Source organism: Thamnophis elegans, chromosome 9, assembly GCF_009769535.1.
Source record: "Thamnophis elegans isolate rThaEle1 chromosome 9, rThaEle1.pri, whole genome shotgun sequence".
Classification (NCBI taxonomy): domain Eukaryota; kingdom Metazoa; phylum Chordata; class Lepidosauria; order Squamata; family Colubridae; genus Thamnophis; species Thamnophis elegans.
Window position 1 is genome coordinate 58,077,415 of NC_045549.1, and position 19,869 is coordinate 58,097,283.

Genomic DNA, 19,869 nt, shown 5'->3' on the forward strand with positions numbered 1-19,869 from the left:
CTGTAACTGTTCTTCATATGTTTTAGTCTCCAGTTCCCTAATCAACCTGATTCTCTGCACTTTAGTCTCAACATCTTTTTTATAGTGTGGTGACCAAAACTGGATGCAGTACTCTAGGTGTGTTTATAGAGTGGTATTAGTACCTCACTTGATCTTGATTGCATTCCTATATTAATGCAATTTAGGATTGGAATTGGCTTTTTTGGCTGCCGCTGCACATTGCTGGCTCATATTTAGCTGGTTGTCCAGTAAGACTCCAAGATGCCTCTCATAGTTACTGCTATTAAGCCTAGTTTCACCCAGTTTATTTGTGTATTTTTGGGTTTTTTTTACCCAAGTGTAGGACTTTACTTTTCTCTACATTGAATTTCATTTTGTTAGATAGGGCCCAGTGTTCATGTCTGTCAAGATCCATCAAGATCGATCTGGATGGATCTAACTGGGTGTTAGCTATTCCTGCCACCTTAGTATCATCTCAAATTTGGTAAATCCCCCTTCTAATCCCTCATCTAAGTCATTTGTGAAGATATTGAAGAGTACTGGGCCTAAGATGGAACTTTGTGGTACCCCATTGCTTACTTCTCTCCATGTAGACTTGGACACATTAAGGATTACTCATTGAGTATGGTTTGTCAGCCAGTTGTGAATCCATCTGGTGGTGAAGCTATCTATCCCACTTTTTTCTAGCTTACAAAGTAGGTTGTGGTCTACTTTGTTGAATGCCTTGCTGAAGTCTAAGTATATTATGTCCACAGTATTTCACTGGTCTACTAATCTAGTCACTATGTTGAAGAATGAAATAAGATTGGCTTGGCATGATCTGCTTTTAACAAACCTGTGCTGGCTGCTAGTTATTACTTTACTCATTTCTAGATGTTGGCTGATCTGTTTTTTTATTGTCTTTTCCAGTATCTTCCCGGGTATTGATGTTAGGCTGATTGGTCTGTAGTTTCCTGGGTCTGTTTCATTGGTGGGTTTCTACTTTTTTACTACCAGTTCGCTCGATCCGGGCCAAACTGGGAGCAACCCACCTCTGGTCTGTTTTTTTCCTTTTTTGAAGATGGGAACCACATCAGCTCTTTTCCAGTCCTCTGGTAGTTCCCCAGTGTTCCAGGATTTTTGAAAGATGTGGTGCAGTGGTTCTGAGATGACATCTGCTAGTTCCTTTAGAAGTCTTGGATGTAATCCATCAAGTCCCAGTGATTTGTAGTCATCAAGATCAGACAGGTGTTCTCTTACTGTTTTTTTTTTTTTTTTTTTGCTTATTTTAACTTTTATTTTCAGTCTGTTTTTTACAATTATGTTTGTGGTCGGTTGGGCTATGGTTTCTTTTTGCATGAAGACTGATGTAAAGAATGAGTTAAGCAGCTCTGCTTTCTCTCTATTGCCTGCTACTTCCTTGCCATCTTCTCTCTTTAGTGGACCGACTGTTTCCTTGATTTTTTTTTCTTGTTGTTTCTATGTTGGAAGAAACTTTTTTTTTATTATCTTTGACTTTTGGTGCAAGTCTTTTTTCATTCTGAGCCTTTGCTTTCCTGACTTCGTCTTTGCAGATTCGGGCTATCTGCTGATATCCTGCCTTAGTTATGTACAATTTTTTGTACTTGTCCTTTTTTTTCCTTTCAATTTGTCAGATAGATCTTTGTGCAGCCATGCTGGTTTCTTCTTGGATTTGTTGTTTTTCTTTCTCAGCAGTATTGTGCTGGTGGGCTTTCATGATCATATTTTTCAGAGATTCTCAAGATTCTTGAGTTGTTTTCCCTTTTAGGATTTTCATCCAAGGAATCTTTCCCAAGTTCTCTCTGAGTTTATTAAAATCAGCTCTTTTAAAATCTAAGATTCTGGTGTCACTATGTTCTATTGCTTGTGTTTGTGTTATGTTGAATTCTAGTATGACATGGTCCCGTCAGGCCTGGGGTTAAAGAATGTAACTCACCCCCACCCGAATGGTATGAATGTTGTGTCCTATTTTTAATTATGTATTGTCCTTATGTGTTATTGTCTGTATCCCCCTCCCTTTGAGTTGTAAGCCGCCCTGAGTCCCCCCAGGGAAAAGGGCGGCCTATAAATAAATTTTCAAATACTCAAATGGTCACTCTCACCCAAGGTTCCTGCAGTTTCAACTCCCTGTATAACTTCTTCTCTGTTTGTAAATATTACGTCCAGTATGGCTGTCCCTCTAGTTCCCTCGTCCACCTTTTGGGCAACAAAGGTATCAGCTAGGTTGGTTAGGAACCTATTTGATCTCTCATTTGGTGCAGAATTAGTTTTCCAATTGATATCAGGGTAATTGAAGTTCCCCATTACTATTGTAGTGTGTTTCCTACATATATGTGTTAATTGGTTAGCAAAAAGGAAATCTATTTTTTCTGCTTGGTTGGGTGGCCTATAGGATACACCTATGGGGTGAGAGAAATCTACTGTGGCATGCCAGGTCAAAGAGGTATCCTCCCCTAGCAGTGAGGGAGAGAGAACTCTGGCTGAGGAGGACCAGCAGCCAATCCCCTACAAGAGTGAGGATGAAGGGGAAAGTGACCCAATGGTGTGGAGCCATCTGGCCCTTTTCAATTCCAGTGAAGATTATAGCATCGAAGTTGGGAGCCCAGGGAGAAATGGAGGCACTCATAGACTCAGGCTGTACCTGGTGTTTAATGAACATGTCAACAGTGCTGAAACTAGGAACACGAATGAGAAAGCTGCCCCAATCCATGAGATTCAAGCAGGTGGATGGCTCATGGATGGGGGCTCCCTCGTGACTCACCTGACAGAGCCCATGTGGCTAGAGACAGGCCAGAATTAAGAGACCATCTAATTTGTGACAGCACCAAAAATGACGGAGACGGTAATACTGGGGCTATTCTAGCAAGGTAAGTGGGGCCCTACCATATGGTGACAAATGGGAGAGAAAAAGATGGGCTCTTCCCTCCAATGAGAGCCCTTGGAGAAGAAGCAGAAGAGCAGTGAGCAAAGGGGAAGACACCAAAGGTTTGAAGACTGTCTTGGAGCAGCCGCCAGGATCTCTGCTCATTCCTATAAAGTAAAGGAACGTGGAGGTGGTTTTCTGTGATAAGGAATATGATGTCTTACCTCCCCACCGCCCTACTGACTGTGCTATTGAAATCCTTCTGGGAGTGAAGTTCCCCAAACCAAAGATTACTCTATGACCCCAAAGGAGACAAAAACCTAGTCCAGGGCTTTATTCAACTGGCCAAATCCTGTGTGGCAGTCCTGGTACTGTTTAAGGAGAAGGATGGGACAATGAGACTGTGCATAGAATGTGCACAGGGATAAACATAGTTTATCTCCCTTCTCCTAATGAAGGACATGTTAGGCCATTTGGCCAAGGGGAACATCTTCACCAAGCTAGATGCATGAGGTTCAAAGAGGGCGATAAGTGGAAAACAGCCTTAAAGTGCTTGTTAGGAAGATTCCAGTTCAAAGTAATGCCATATGGGTGCCAAGGGCCCCCTACTGTATTCATGCAGCTAATTAATGAGGCACTGCATGATCACCTGTACAAATGGGTCCTAGTGTACCTGAACGACATCCTCATATTTACAGAAATGATGGAGGAGCATGTAAAATTAATACACCAGGTTCTCAAGAAACTCTTGAGTACATCAAACTATCCAAGTGCGAATTCCATAAGACTCACTTAGACTACCTGGGCTAGCAAGTGTTGTGCGATGGAGTATAGAGGGACCCAGGGAAAGTAAAAGCCATCTTAGAATGGCAAGCCCTTCAAACCTGAAAGCAACGGCAGAGCTTTCTGGGGTCCACAAACTTTTGCAGACAATTCATTCATTCCTTTGCAAAGATCACCCTGCCAATCACTAAACAGTTAAAAATGGGAGGAAGGGGAGGAAAACCTCGGCCAAGTCAGCCACTAAACTGGACGATGGAGTACCAGTGAGCTTTCAAGGAATTGAAGACATTGTTTGAAGGGGAGCTGGTCCTAAATCACTCAAACTCTCAGGAGCCCTTTGTCATCCAAGCAGATGATAGCAATGTGGCGGTGGGGGCAGTACTCCTCCAGAAAAACTGAGAGGTTAAGCTGTGGCAATGCACTTACGCCTGCTGAAAACTCAACGAAATTGAGAGGTACTGGGCAGTGAGGAAAAAGAAAGCATTCTCTGTGAGATGGGCTCACAGCTTTACTTCTCAAGTGGACGAAAGTGCCTTTTGAAGTGTGGACTGATCACAAGAATTTGGAGGCACTAAGGGCCCCCTGAAAACTTTAGTTGAAATAAGTGCAGAAGGTACAGTACTTTGATCGGTTCAACTTCGTGCTGATGTACATCCCAGGAGGGAAGAACTTTTTAGCTGATGACCTTTCCCACATGACACAGTACAAGAGTAGCCAAAAAAGTGATAAATGCCATCATCCCCCCAAACCAGAGAGCAGCTCAAACAGGCACCCACAAGGCAGCAGGTCAGAAGGAAGTCATTAGACCCCAGTGGCAAGCTAACCCAACAACTAAAAGGGGAGTTACAATCTTAGCTGTGGTTCAGAGCTCATTGGGGGAAGCTGATGTCAAGAGAAGGACTGGCATGGAAGGGATACAAGGTGTATATCCCTAGTAGCCTACGAGTCCAAGTCCTGCACTGGAGTCATGACACCAAGCAAGCTGGCCACTTCAGGTTCTTAGAGAAAAGTTCAGATCTGCTACAACAAGTGGTGGAGATGACCCAGCCCTGGGAGGAGATAGCAAAGGACTTTATAGTTGAACTCCCAGAAAGTGGGGGAAGCACTGTCATTTGGATGATGATAGACCTTTTTCCAAACAAGCATACTTCATAGCCTTCCCAAGCCTCCCATCTGCCCAGAAACTTGCCAAGCTGTTCCTGCAGCATATATACTGACTGCATGGGGTGCCAAAGAGAGTCATCTCAGACCGGGGGAGGTCCAATTCACTGCTAAGTTTGGGAGGGAGTTCATAAGGCTGATAGGACTGTGATGGTGAACCTATGGCACACTTAACAGAAGTGGCACCCAGAGACATCTCTCTGGGCATGCGAGCAGTTCTTCATTGCTCTTCCAGGTTCCAGCACACCGGCCAGCTGGTCTTCACACATATGGAAACAGCAGAAACTGAAAGAGCAGCTGCCTAGTACCCATGCGTACACCAGGAAGATGATCTTCCGGTTTCTGGGATGCATGTGTGCGCAAAGACCAGCTGGCCAGTGCACATGCACATGCCAGAAACCAGAAGATCAACTTTCTGGTTCACACATGTGCACTGGGTGGCTGCTCTTTCGGTTTCTGGCACTCCCACGCATGTAAAGACCAGGTGGCTGGTGTGCTGGAACCTGAAAGAGCAAGGGCAGCAGAGCTGCCAGCCAGGATGGATGGGTGTGGGCTTCCCTCTCTCCCCACCTGAGTGGGATTCTTGTGTGGCCCCAGCCCTCCAGACCACAGCACTAGCACGTGTCCACAGTCCAGAGCGTCTGGCTGGCTCAGGTGCATGGGGCAGCAGGGCAGTGTTTGCTTGCTGGACGGCTGATCACCTCGCCTACTGCTCCTACAACCACAAGGGGTTAGAGGGCATTGGCAGTTCTCATGCTGCCGCTTCCGGCTGGGATACTGGAGCAGGTAGGAGGAAAGGTAGGAGCTGTCGTTGGGGAGGCAAGCTGCCCTGGGAGGGCCAGAGGAGACCATAGCGTGGAGACACTGCTGAGAGATAAGACGTGTGTGGGGCCGGCTGGGAAGCAGGAAGGTACCATTTACGGATAAGAGAGAGGCTGCGCTGGCTTGCCCTCAGTGGCGGGATGGGGGGTGCTTCATTCCAGCCAGAGTTGAAGCTCTCCCGCCTGCTGGCCCCCCAAGCCAAGCCCTGGGAATGCTGACACTGCTTACCTCTGAGGTGCTAGGATCCCCGAAAGGCAAGGCACACTGTGTACAGTTGGTCTTTATACCTGCATGTGTGCCAGAAACCGGAAGACCAGGTTGCCAGTGAGCATGTGCATGCTGGAAACCAGAAGATAATCTGCTTTTCCGGTTTCTGGCACGTGCATGCGTGCAAGCTCCCATTTTGGCAGATGCCAAAAAGGTTTGTAAACACTGTGATAGGATCAACTCAAGGGCTTAGTTCTACATTCCATCTGAGTATGAATGGGGCCAATGCATTGATAGAGCAATACTTCAAATGCTATGTTAACTACCAGCAATCTAACTGGACAGACCTCCTGCAGTTTTGCTGAAGTTGTGTACAATAATGCTGTACCTAGGAGCATAGGGCTTGCCCTATTCAAAGTAACTACAGGGGTAGAATTTGTACCTATGCCAGAATACCTTGGGAACCCCCTTTCTCAGGGAACTTGACTGAGTGGGTGAGTTATTTGCAAAATGCATAGGGAAATGTAAAACAAGCGCTGGTTAAGATGATGGAGACTCAGAAAGTGCAGGCAGACAATAGACAGTCACCCTGAAACTGTTTCACATAGGAGAGAAAGTGTATTTATCTACAAAGTATCTGAAATTGAAGCTGCCCTGCTGAAAGCTGGGTCTAAAGTTTGTAGGGCCTTTTCCAATAGTGAAAATCATAAACCCAGTTACAGTAGAGTTGAAACTGCCATGTCTATTGGGAAAAGTGCACCCCGTGTTCCATTACAGTTTGCTTAAGCCGGTGGTGGGGTCAGCACTAAGGCTAGTAGCCAGGGTAGCTCCAGGTCCAATTGTAGTGGAAAGGGAGACACGCTATGAGGTTAAAAGGATCCTGGATTCTAGCCTATACAAGGGGAAACTCCATTACCTGGTCCAGTGGAAAGGATACCCAAGGTCAGAAGCTGTGAAAGCGCAGAATATGAAGGCAGATTAATTGATAAGGAAGCTTCATCCCAGAAACCAAATGGGCCTCCCTGGAGACCTAGGGAACCCCTGGCTTTATTAATGTGTGTGTGTGGGCTTGATGTTTTCCAGGTGCTTCTCACTTTCTAAGGGGATCCGATTGTCAACTTCGAAATGGAACTAGGCTGTCACAGCTATCTTTTCATTCCTTAGTTTGCCACACAGTATGGGAGAGGCTTTGAATGTCAAACCAGACAATAACAACAGATGGTCCTGTAGGGACAAAGTTCATCTCAACAGATGCTGGCCAGAGACTAGAAGGAGTTGCCAGGAAGACGCCAGAACACCTAACTGGACAATGTGACCTGTGACAAGGAGTGAGGGAAATATCTATTCTTTAATTATACCGAAACCACGGGAAATAGTTAGAGTTGGTTTTGCTTTCATGCGTGCTGAAATGATGCACTCAATCAAACAATTCTTTGAGAAAGTTGATTGTCTCGGAGTGCTGAATTGGTTGGGTTTGCCAGTTGGAACCTTTTCATTAAGGATGAAAGCCTCCTAGAATGCATATGGGTTGATATAAAAGAAAAAAAAGAATGACATTGCCATAGATGTGTACTACAGAGCACCCAACCAAGCAGAAGAAATAGATGAACTTTTTGCCACTCAGTTAACAAATGTATCAGTGGTGGGATTCAGCCGGTTCGCACCTATCCGGGAGAACTGGTTGTTAACTTTCTAAGCAGTTCAGAGAACTGGTTGTTGGAAGAAATCTCCTTTTGTTTTTTTCCCCACTTTACAGGGCTAATCCTGTAAGGAAGGCAGGAAGGAAACATTCTGGTGTTGTTTCTAGCCTAATCTTTATTGCCCTGCTTACAGAAACAGCCTCTCCGGTTAACCCTTATTACATTGTAACAACTAAGGCAACGTGTCCATTGATGTGAGTGACGTTGAGTTAGCCATGGCCACCGAGCCACGTCTACCTAGCTGGTCATTAGAGCAGAGAACCGGTTGTTGAATTATTTGAATCCCACCACTGAAATGTATGTAGGAAATAAGCCATAGTAAGAAAAGGAGGACTTTACCCTCGCATCAGCTGGAAGACAAATACTGCATCATGTGAAAGATTAAACAAGTTCCAGATTAATCTAGCTGACAACTTTGTCATCCAAAAGTTAGAGGCAAGAACTAAAAGGACAGCTATATTGGACCCAATTCTTACTAAAAGAGAAGAAAAGGGGAAAAAAGGGGGTGGAAGTTAGGGGAACCATGGGGGAGAGTGACCATATCATATTGGAATTTGATATAATGCATGCAAAACAATAGAACATAATAAAACCAGCTTCTTACACTTAAATAGAGTTGATTTTGACAAACATAGAGAAAGCTTGGGAAGGAATCCATGCATGAAAATCTTAAAGGAGAAAACAACCCAAGAAGCTTGGGAAACACTAAAATATATAATTACAAAAGCCCAGTCCACCACAATAACAGAAATAAGGAAATCCAAGAAGAGGCCAGCATGGTTGCACAAAGAACTCTCTGATAAACTGAAACACAAAAAGGGTAAGTATAAAAAAATGGAATGAGGGATACATAACTGAGGCAGAATACCAGCATATAGCCCAAATCTGCAAAGATTAAGATTAACTAAAACTTGCAACAAATGTAAAAAAAAATTCTGAAAGCATTTAATTCAACATATAAAAAACAAGAAAAAAGTGAAGGAAACAATCAATACACTAATGGGGGACAATAACAAGGAAGTTGCTTAATTGCTTCTTAGCATCTGCCATGATTCAAAAGGGGGGTGGAATCTTATTTTTGAAGATTCAATCTTTTGAAGATTCCCATCTTCAAAAAAAGGGGGAAAATTGAAACTACAAACCAATAAGTCTGATATCTATACCTAGGAAGAGCCTTGAAAAGATAATCAAGCAACAGATCTGCTGACACCTACAAGCAATTGCAATTATTACAGTTATCTGGTAACTATTTCTATTTGGACTTTGATCGGAAGACAGACTAATTCTGGAGATTATTATATTTAATTAAGCAAACATGGATTTTGCTTCAGGATGAACTATTTATAATTTTTGGGATGACTTGGGATAGATAAGATGCTCTGGGAAATTTTCTACAAGTGGATTACAATAACAGTTTGTTAGTTTTGAAACTTTAATTTTATTCTTATTATTCCTGTTAGGTACTTTGTCATTAAAATAACTTATAGAAGACAGGTCAACAATTTGTAAATAGATGTAAGTAGATTAAAATGTTTGGGACAGTCAGTTTGTAAGGGGAGGGTACTGATGTTGTAGTAATCTATTAATCAGTATTCTAGGGGATGTTATATGTATATGTAATAGAGGGGGTTGATCTTTTTCTTTTTAAATCGGTGTGGGGTGTGTGTGTGTGTGTGTGTGTGTGTGTGTGTGTTTCCTTTTGGGATACCTTTTTTGAGTTCTGTATTTTGTATTCTAATTTTATTTTGAATAAATTAAAAAATATTTTCTACTCATGATGAGTGACTGCTTATGCATTGCTTTCCCCACTCTCTCCTCTACCAGAATCACCCAGTTGATCTCATCCAGTTTGACTGGGATTCGTCTCAATGAGAAAGTTTTTGTCCACGTCATAATTAGCACTGGTTTGGGGCTTGGTGGGGGGGGGGGTCACATCCCATTGTTATATGAAATGTAACAACTCACCATGGCCAACTTACTGCAGGACAACTTGCCATGGCCAACTCACCACAGGACAACTCACTGCAGAACAATTTAAAAACTCAATGTAATTATTTAAAATAGTTAAAAATATTTTAATTTTTGTCATTCACATTTCATTTTGTCTCTCCTTTGGCATCCTATCTTTAATGATTTTATTCCACTATTTCCTTAATATTAGTGTAACTGTTGTCCTGCAGAGAATTGTTCTGTGATGAGTTCGCCATTGCGAGTTGGTTTTGGTGAGATGGCCATGGTAAGTTAGCAATAGCAGTTAGACTTATATACCGCTTCCTAGGGCTTTCAGCCCTCTCTAAGCGGTTTACAGAGTCAGCATATCACCCCCACAGTCTGGGTCCTCATTTCACCCACCTCGGAAGGATGGAAGGCTGAGTCAACCTTGAGCCGGTGAGATTAGAACTGCTGAACTGCAGATAACAGTCAGCTGAAGTGGCCTGCAGTACTGCACCCTAACCACTGCGCCACCTCGGCTGTGGCAAATTGTCGTAGAGCCATTGTCATATGCTGTGGACAAGGCACGGAGTTTTCCAGATGGAAAACTGGGAGCAGTCATATTTATTCTGTACCTCAATGCTTCAGTTCAGATTATGAAGTATATCTCCATGTAAATAAAGACTGGTCCTTTGTCAAAGGACCAAAATAATAGATTTTGTTCTTACTTGGGTAAACAACAATAGGAACACAACGTACTATTTAACTGAAGCACAATATACAGTATATTCCTTAGGTTTCTTCTAGTTTCAAATTTTTTCCATCATAACTCACCTAGTATAGGTGTTAGAAAATATTTCAGAAGATATTTATCAGAACATAGGCAAATAGAATTTGAACGGACCTTGGAGGTCATCTAGTGGAAACACTCTGTTCGAGCAGGAGAGCTTATGCTATTTCAGACAAATGGCTGTCCAGGGCCCTTCTTTAAGGAGCACCTGCAACTTCTGATTTTCTATTCTATATTAATATATAATAAACAGAATAAATAGAACATTGATATTCTACTTCTCTAAGCTTCACTCTTTCACTAAAGAGTTATAGTGAAGTATATTATGGTATAACAGATATAATCGTCACTACTAACCTCGCTTTTCTTTTTGTGGTAATCTTTCTTAATACTTTTGCTATACTAATATTGATTTGAAAAGAGATGACACAACATGGTTAAGGCAGGCATAGTCAATGGTGATACTTACCAAAAACAGTTCTGGCAGGAACAGACTCTTTGTTAATCCAAAATGACACCTGGGAGAGGATCACAGTCATGATGCACGGAATATATGTCTGTATCATAAAATATCCCATTTTCCTTCGGAGATGGAAGTGTACTGTCATGACCACATATTCACCTAATAAAAGCCAAAACAACAACAACAAAACCCCAACACTTCACTTCATATATCTTAATTTTTTTTAAAAAAAACCATCAAACAGTGAATCATGAAAAATCAGAAAAGAAAATCTCTAGTTTTTTCATATCTTCTTAAAATCACAAGAAGCTAAAGTAAAATAGGTCACATCTTATATTGCAGCCTTTCTGGAAGCCTCAGCTACTTTTATCTCTGTGAAGGAAATTAGGGGTAGAGAATTAAGATTAAGATTTAATTTATTTGTATGCTGCCCTTCTCCGGGAGGGACTCAGGGCGGCGAACAACTCAAAAGGGGAAAGGGGATACAAACACAATACACGTAATTAAAATACACAAGAGTCATACAGCCATACAAGTTGAGAGGGGAGGGGAACTCATCAACCCCAGGCCTGCCGGCACAGCCAGGTTTTGATGGCTTTCCGGAAGGCCTGGAGAGGGGTGAGGGTCCGAATCTCCGCGGGGAGTTCATTCCAAAGGGCCGGAGCAGCAACAGAGAAGGCCCTCCCCCGGGTGGTAGCCAGATGGCATTGGCTGGTAGACGGAACCTGGAGGAGGCCGACCCTGTGCGATCTTAACGGGTCTGTGGGAGGTAATTGGCAGCAGGCGGTCTCTCAAGTACCCAGGTCCAATACCATGAAGGGCTTTATAAGTTACAACTAGCACTTTGAAGCGTATCCGGAGACCGATCAGTAACCAGTGCAGCTCGCGGAGGTGTAACGTGGGTGTACCGAGGTGCACCCACAATCGCTCGCGCGGCTGCATTCTGGACGAGTTGTAGTCTCCGAATACTCTTCAAAGGCTGCCCCATGTAGAGCGCATTGCAGTAGTCCAGTCTTGAGGTCACGAGGGCATGAGTGACTGTCGCAAGTGCCTCCCGGTTCAGGTAGGGACGCAACTGGTGCACCAGGCGAACCTGGGCAAATGCCCCCCTGGTCACAGCCGACAGGTGATGTTCTAAGGTCAGCTGTGGGTCCAGGAGGACTCCCAAGTTGCGCGCCCTGTCTGAGGGGTGTAAATTTTCACCCCCCCAGCCTGAGTGATGGAATACTGGCCAAATTCTTGGGAAGGAAACACAACAGCCACTCGGTCTTGTCTGGATTGAGTACAAGCTTGTTAACTCCCATCCAGACCCTGACAGCCTCCAGGCACCGGCACATCATGTCAACCGCTTCACTGAGTTGGCATGGGGCGGACAAATACAACTGAGTATCGTCCGCATATTGATGGTATTTTATCCCATGCCGTCGAATGATCTCACCCAGTGGCTTCATGTAGATATTGAACAGAAGGGGGGATAGGACCGAACCCTGAGGAACCCCATATTTCAGGGGCCTAGGGGTCGACCTCTCTCCCCCAACTAACACCGACTGCAACCTGTCCGAGAGGTAGGAGGAGAACCACCGAAAAACGGTGCTGCCCACTCCCACCTCTTGTAACCGTCGCAGAAGGATACCATGGTCAATGGTATCAAAGGCCACTGGCTCTCCAGAGATCATCGGTCAGTGTGACCAAAGAGGTTTCCATGCTGTAGCCAGGCCTGAATCCAGACTGAAAGGCGTCCAGATAATCGGCTTCCTCCAAGGACCGTCGGAGTTGAGAGGCTACCACTTTCTCAACAACCTTCCCAATGAAAGGGAGGTTGGAGACTGGCCGGTAGTTGTTCAAACTAGCTGGGTCCAACGATGGCTTCTTCAGGAGGGGTCTCACCACTGCTATCTTCAGTGCCGGTGGGAAGAAGCCCTCCCGAAGAGAAGCACTCACCATCGCCTGGATCCAGCTCCGCGTCACCTCCTTGCTGTTCGCGACCAGCCAGGAGGGACACGGGTCCAGTACACAAGTGGCAGTACTCACCGCTCCGATGGCCTTGTCCACTTCATCAGGAGCAACAGGTTGAAAGTCACTCCAGAGATGTTGTTCAAGACCTCCCCCCGGTACCCCGGCTGGCTCTGCGCAATTGGAGTCCAGGTCCATCCGAAGCCGAGCAACTTTGTCCGTGAGGAACTGGACATATTCCTCTGCTCTACCTTGTAAGGGGTTATCCGCAACCCTCGTATTTAGGAGGGAGCGGGTCACCCTAAACAAGGCGGCAGGGCGTGACTCAGCGGACGCTATCAGAGCGGCAATGTGATTGTTCTTAGCTGTCCGTATTGCCGATAGATATGCTCCGATGCAGGTTTTCAAAAGTGCTCGGTCTGACTCGGATTTACTGGCCCTCCAGCGGCACTCTAGGCATCTCTTTTGGTGCTTCATCTCCCGGAGGTCCTCAGTGAACCAAGGGGCCCTCCTGGATCCACTGCTGTGGATCGGCCGTAAAGGCGCAATCCGGTGGAGAGCCTCAGACGCTACCGAGTTCCAAGTAGCAACTAAGGTCTCCACCGGACTGTGGGCGAGAGTATCAGGCATACGCCAAGCGCCGTCTGGAAACCCTGAGGATCCATAAGACGCCTGGGGTGGAACCACCTAATCGGTTCCTCCTCCCTACAGCGGGGGATTGGTCTCCGAAAGTCAAGCCTCAGTAGGAAGTGGTCTGACCATGACAGGGGCAAGATCTCACTACCCCTCAAACCAAGATCACAACTCCACTGCTCTGAGAGAAATACGAGGTCGAGTGTGTGACCCGCTGAGTGAGTCGGACCCTGGATTACTTGGGTCAAGCCCATGGGTGTCATGGAAGCCATGAACTCCTGTGCTCCATCAGAGTGTTCACCGAGCGAAGGCAAGTTGAAGTCCCCCAGTATCATAAGTCTGGGGAACTCAACTGCCAGCTCAGCTACTGACTCGAGGAGCAAGGGGAGGGCTGTTGTCACGCTGTTGGGAGGCAGGTATGTCAACAACAAGCCCACTTGACCCGCAAGGTCCATCTTCACCAGCAAGGACTCACACCCGACAAGCTCTGGAGCAGGGATCCTACGAGGAACTAAAGACTGTTGGATAACAATGGCCACTCCTCCACCCCTTCCCTGAGATTGCGGTTGATAAAGCACCTGAAAACCCTCTGGGCACATTTCTGTGAGGGGGACTCTTCCCTCCGGGCCCAGCCAGGTTTCAGTAATACATGCCAGATTTGCCCCCTCATCTATAATTAGGTCCTGGACGAGGGGAGCTTTATGAACCACAGATCTGGCATTTAGCAACAGCAACCTGAGACCAGGGTCCTGACTACTCACGCCATCTGGCCTTGGAGTGGAACTCACAGGGCCGGAAGGGAATGATCCAGGAATGACAAAGTAAACCCAAGAAATGGTAACAGATCTTAAAACAAAGAAGAAATCAGTACCATTTGATTTTCCTCAAGTCGGCCTTCAAAAAAAAAGATGGTGCCTGCCAAATGTTTTGAAATAAAATTCTCAGGTAGATCCATCTAATTATAATGGGCAATAAAGAGAAGGAGGGTCCTGAACTATGCTGTTTAAGGATTCAGAAAGGTTGTTTAGGGCTTTAAAAGGCTGCTTGGGGAGTTGTAATTCTTCAGAAAGCTTGTCATACCTGCCCCAGTTTGATCCCTTAGGAAAGAAAGACCCTCAACTCCATTGGGTTGAAGCAAAAGTTTCTTTACTAAAAATATATTGGCTGCAGTAAAGTCAGACTAGCTCTGGGTTTCCCACCCTCACAAGATATACAGAAAGGTTTCCCCTCATCCCAGTCCTACTCTATGATCTCTCGTTCTTCAGCCAATCAGAATTCGCTGAAGTGTTCTGAAAATGCTAAAATGTTTTTGGGGTAATTCACACTTGTTCTCAGGATACCTGGCCTTGGATGCTGGTACAAACTAGTTCCGAGCTTGTCTGGTCTTTATCACCTGTCATTCCCCCCTCCCTATTTCCCATCACATATACATAGAGCTTTATTGTCCCTCCTCTCCCTTCCTCTAGCCTTTGACGTCAGGATGCCTATGAGGCAGCAAACTGAGCCTGGCAGTCCTGACATTTTGTCCCCCTTGACAGAGATGTTAATCATGTAAAAGAAAAAGAAGAGGGGAGGGAAAGACAAACAGAAATTTCTAATTAGCAGATAATTCAATGAAGTTAATCTGGGTACTGTTCATGGGATTTTTTAAAGCACTCTGGAGGCTTTAATATGTTTGGAATCAACCCATTCAGTCTCTGAGGGAGGGGAGTCTTTCCATGCTAATAAGTAGTGGGTTTTCCCCCAATATATACAGGAGTCCAAAATGTCTTTGACTTCAAAGTGTTGCTTTCCCTCAATCATAATGGGCTCAAGTGGTAGTTATGACTCAGGGTGTAGGGAAGACATAATCTCTGGTTTCAATAAGATGCAATGAAACACAGCCCTGACTAGTTTTACATGTTCTGCCTTTGTCTCAGTATAGATTAAAATATCATTCAGGTAGACTAGCACTCCCTTGTACAGGTGTTCATGCAGCACTTCATTTATCAGCTGCACAAGGACAGCAGAGGCCTCTTGCAGTCTGAAAGGGAGGACTTGGAAACATCCTAAGGGAAAATTGAAAGCCATTTTCCACTCATCCCCTGCCATGATTCTCCCGCACATCCAATTTGGTCAAGACCTTCCCCTTGGCCAAATAGGCTAGCATGGCCTTCATCAAAGACATTTTCCCTGCTGACAGCATTAGGCCCCCTAAGCATTAAGCGCATAGATAAAAGGACCCATCCTTCTTTTCCATAAACAGTAACAGGGCAGCCACCCTTGGGGCAGCTACTCTCAGTCTGGCAGGCTAGATGAAACCATCAGGTATCAGGTATTTGTTTATAAATTCTGCAGTTCCTCCAATTCTCTAGGGGTCATGGAATGGGTAGTTTAGGTTTGGGTAGTTTGGCTCCCAGTAGGATTTCTATGGAATACTTGGTCGGCTGGTTGGGTGGGAGCGCATCTGACCCCTTTTCATTGAAAACATCCCATAAGTCCTAGTACACTTTGACGATCCAGGGATCGCCTTGGAGCCAGTCTTTGATGGCTATTCTCACCTCCCTTATTGACTTCAGCCACAGCAGTTTAAGGGTAGCCTTTCATGGTTCTTCCCCTATCCTCCTTCCCCACTGGCCCGCCAGATCTTTAGCAACCCCCTCTTCTAGTTCACATAAGGCAGCGATGGCGAACCTTTTTTGGCTCACATACCAAAAGCAGGGGGAGCACGGGGGGGGGGGCGTCTGTGGGCATGCCGTACCAATAATGCAATGTGTGACCCCCCCCCCCCCCCCAGTGTGCATGCAGGCATGACAGGCACACACACACCATTTTTATATGCTTTTTTCACCCTCCCCAGGCTCCAGAGGCTTTATAGGAGCCCGGGGAAGGCGAAAACAGCCTCCCCCACCAAGTACCTTCTTAAAATATAAGATGTTCCAAGTAGTGCAGTTTTTTGCAGTTCCACTGGTGTAATTGCAGGAAGCTGCAATTTGTTGATGTATCTTGTAAAATTCTTGGACATGGTGCCAAGTGCCCCGATGACAGTGGGTATCACTGTTACATGCTTCATTCATAGCCGTTTTGACGGCTAGGTCGTGATATTTCATGATTTTTTCTAGTTCTTTTTCTTTGACTCTGGCATCTCCAGGAACAGCGATATCAATAAACTGTACACTTCGGCCCTCTAAACCGTGTTGTGCTCCAAATGACGATCCGTTTGTATTCGAAAGTCCCACAACATCTTCACCTTCTCATTTTCGATAACTTTTTCCACTTTATGTTCCCATGACTTTCGGGATACAGGTAAATCATATTTTTTACATAATGACCAGAGGATTAATTTAGCAACTCGGTCATGTCTAGCTTTGTAATCAGTTTCTGCGATTTTGCTGCATTCACATATTAAATGTGAAACAGTTTCGACTTTGTTATTGCAAAGTCAGCAGTTTGGGATGTCAGTAAATTTTTGTATCTTCATTTTCATGGCATTAGTTTGTAGTGCTTGTTCTTGTACAGCCAGTATTAAGCCTTCCATTTCTTTCTTGATAATTCCCATCTTAAGCCATGTCCATGTCAAGTTGTCATCACATTTTCCTTCAATGTTTTTAAAATGCTGTGCATTCAAAGCTTTGGTTTTCCATCTATTTAATCTGTCATCCAGCCGTTTTTCCTTATATTCTGCCTTTGTTTCTGTTGTTTTTATGCTGTTCTCCCTTTTCACAGTCTGCAGCAATTTTTCTGTACTTTGGTTCACATAATCATTCAAACTTTGTTTTTTTCTTCTACAGTTTGATGGATTTGCAATAGCCCCCTGCCCTCTATTTTTCTTGGCAGATACAACCTGTCGATGTCACTTCGTGGATGTAAAGCATGGTACATATTCAAAAGTTTGCGTGTTTCCCGGTCCAGGTTTTCCAGTTCAGCCAGAGTCCAGTTGATGATTCCAGCTGAGTAGCGTATCACTGGAACTGCCCATGTATTAATGGTTTAAATTATGTTTCCAGCATTCAGCTTTGATTTTCATATTTTGCGGACCCCCCTGATGTATTTCTTTTGCATTGACTCTTTGACTTTTCCATTCAAGATGTTATCTGCTTCCAATATGCCTAGGTACTTGTAACCATCATCCTTTGCTAATGCTTTCAGTATATTTCCATTTCCCAGTTCTATTCCTTCTGTTTTTTCCATTTTTCCTCACCGCATGGATAATATAGCACATTTTTCAAGTCCAAAATTCATTTTGATGTCACTGCTGAACAGTTGAACTGTGTTGAGTATTGATTTACTGTACATTCGGTGGGGCTTTTCGCATACATTTTTAAGTCATCCATGTATAGTAGATGGTTTATCTTGCCATGTTGCCTTGAGATTTGGTATCCCAGTTTTGTGTTTCGTAGGATTATTGTCAGTGGAATTAATGCAATGTTGAACAGTAGTGGTGAAAGTGAATCCCCTTGGAAGATTCCTCATCTAATATTGACTTCACCAATGTTCTCCCCATTTGTTGTTAGAACTGTTTCCCATTTTTGCATATTTGCTTTCAAAAATGTACAGATATTTTTGCTGATTCCAAAGTTTTCCAGACAGGTGTTAACCCAGCTGTAGGGTAATGAGTCAAATGCTTTCTTGTAATCAATCCAGGCCATATTTAAATTTGTTTTTCTTTGTTTTGCATTTTTTAGTACCATTTTGTCTATGAGCAGCTGATCTTTTGTTCCTCTTGATTTTTTATAATTTCCTTTTTGTTACACAAAACTGTGATACAAACTGTTTTCCATCAGATGATTGAATACTGAATTTGCCAGTATCCTTATAAAAAGTTTGAACATTGTTGGCAGACAAGTAATTGGGCGATAGTTGCTTGGTTCTGTGCCTTTTTCTGGATCTTTCATTATCAAGTATGTTCAGCCAGCTGTTAACCATTCTTCGCTTGTTGTATTTTGAAGCATTTGATCAAGTTGAGTAGCCATGCGATGATGGAGGCTGATCAGGTGTTTTAGCCAGTATCCATGTAGTTCATCCAGGCCAGGTGCACTCCAGTTCTTGACCTTCTTTGCTTGTTTTGCCACCACGTCAGTTTTTATTAAAATATTTTCCATCTTGTTTTGTGTTGTTTGTTGTTGACTATCTTTGATCCAGGAGGCAGTGTTGTTGTGTTCCACTGGGTTTTCCCACAGTTCTTTCCAAAAGTTCAAAGGTTTTTTTTTACATGGGTGAATATTAGTTTCGATTCGATTTTCATCAAGGGACCAGTAGAAGAGGTGTTGGTTTTCTTCTCAACTGGACAGTTTCACGATATTGTTTTATTCGTCCTTCGCAATTTTCTTTGCTGTTGCTATTGCACGTTGTTTTAGTTCTTCCATAATTTCCATTATTGTTTTTCCCCCCAGGTTGTATTTTTTGTGTAAACTATTTTTCAATTTTTTTGTTCTTTAGTTTTCCTTCTTTTAAGAACTTCAGATTACTGATATCCCCTTGTAGTTTTTTTAATTTTATTTTCAAGTAGAATTTTCCACTTTGGTGTTTCAGTGGGTTTCTTTTTTGGCATTTTATAACCTAGTTTTGCAGTTATAACGGTGATACAGCATGGGTTGCACAGGTAAACCCACCAGTGGCTGGCCAGGTTAGGTGGTCTTAATAGAATGGACCTTATAAATTCATTTTAGTTTGGCTTTTATTCCAGTGCCCTGGAGTCCCAAAGTTGACTTTTAGCTGCAGTGAACCTTCTCCCCAACTTCCTCATAAGTATTACAAATAGGGCTGAACTGTGTGGCAAGACCCTGTAAAGTGGAGGCACAGGAAGCCAGACGTGGGTGAGAATAGGACAGAGGTAAAAGCTGCTGACAGCTTAAGATGAAATAGGAACTTTTTTATATTTCTCCTATGTACTTTGCTGTAACAGTCCAAGTGAACTTCCCCTTTTGAAATGTCATGTTTGTCTCGTGTATGGAAACGCCTTGAGAATGTACCGTGTGGAACACGGCATAAAAGTAGGATCCTGGGCAGAGCTCAGTTCAGTTCAGATTTTGGTGTGTGAACACGCTGAACTCGATGCATCCAATAAACCTGTTTCTCTCACTTTCGTGGTCTCAAGTCCTGCTCTTTCGTAAGTAGATTACTAACCACAATCTGCTGCAACAACGGTGGCTGTGCTATACATTAATTGGTTGGTTTCATATAGTGTGCTTCATATGGAACTTCATATAGAAGTTAAAATGTTGTTCAGCAGTTAACAGATCTTTCACTCATTTGCTATGCCCTTCATGAATGATAGGTAGTCTTTTTCTTTCTACATTTTCTTGTGGTTTAAAAAATTTTCTTTCAGCATTTTAGCTCTACACTTTCAAGTTGTTGCACAGGAGGGTCTTCATCCTGTATGTTCGTTTCCTCCACAGGCTGGCCAATTTGTTCAGGTGTTGGAGCAATTTCTTCAGCTTGTTCATTACCACTTGTTGCTTTTTTAGCCAATATTTCTAGATGTTGCATATTATTATCGTTACAACGTCCTAGGCCCCTGGGTGGGGCCCGACTAGTAACCAATGCCAAATCTGGCGAAACAATTGGCCGCTGTGATACAATT

The 19,869-nt window shown here is 43.9% G+C and overlaps 1 protein-coding gene across 1 annotated transcript in view; it reads right to left on the bottom strand.

The window, feature by feature from the left end:
* LOC116512868 (gamma-aminobutyric acid receptor subunit alpha-4-like) overlaps positions 1–19,869 on the bottom strand; it is a 93,557-nt gene that overhangs the window by 41,907 nt on the left and 31,781 nt on the right. Inside the window, exon 7 of the mRNA XM_032223536.1 lies at positions 10,728–10,880. Coding sequence (XP_032079427.1) covers positions 10,728–10,880 — 153 coding nt within the window. The remainder of the gene's footprint in view (positions 1–10,727; positions 10,881–19,869) is intronic.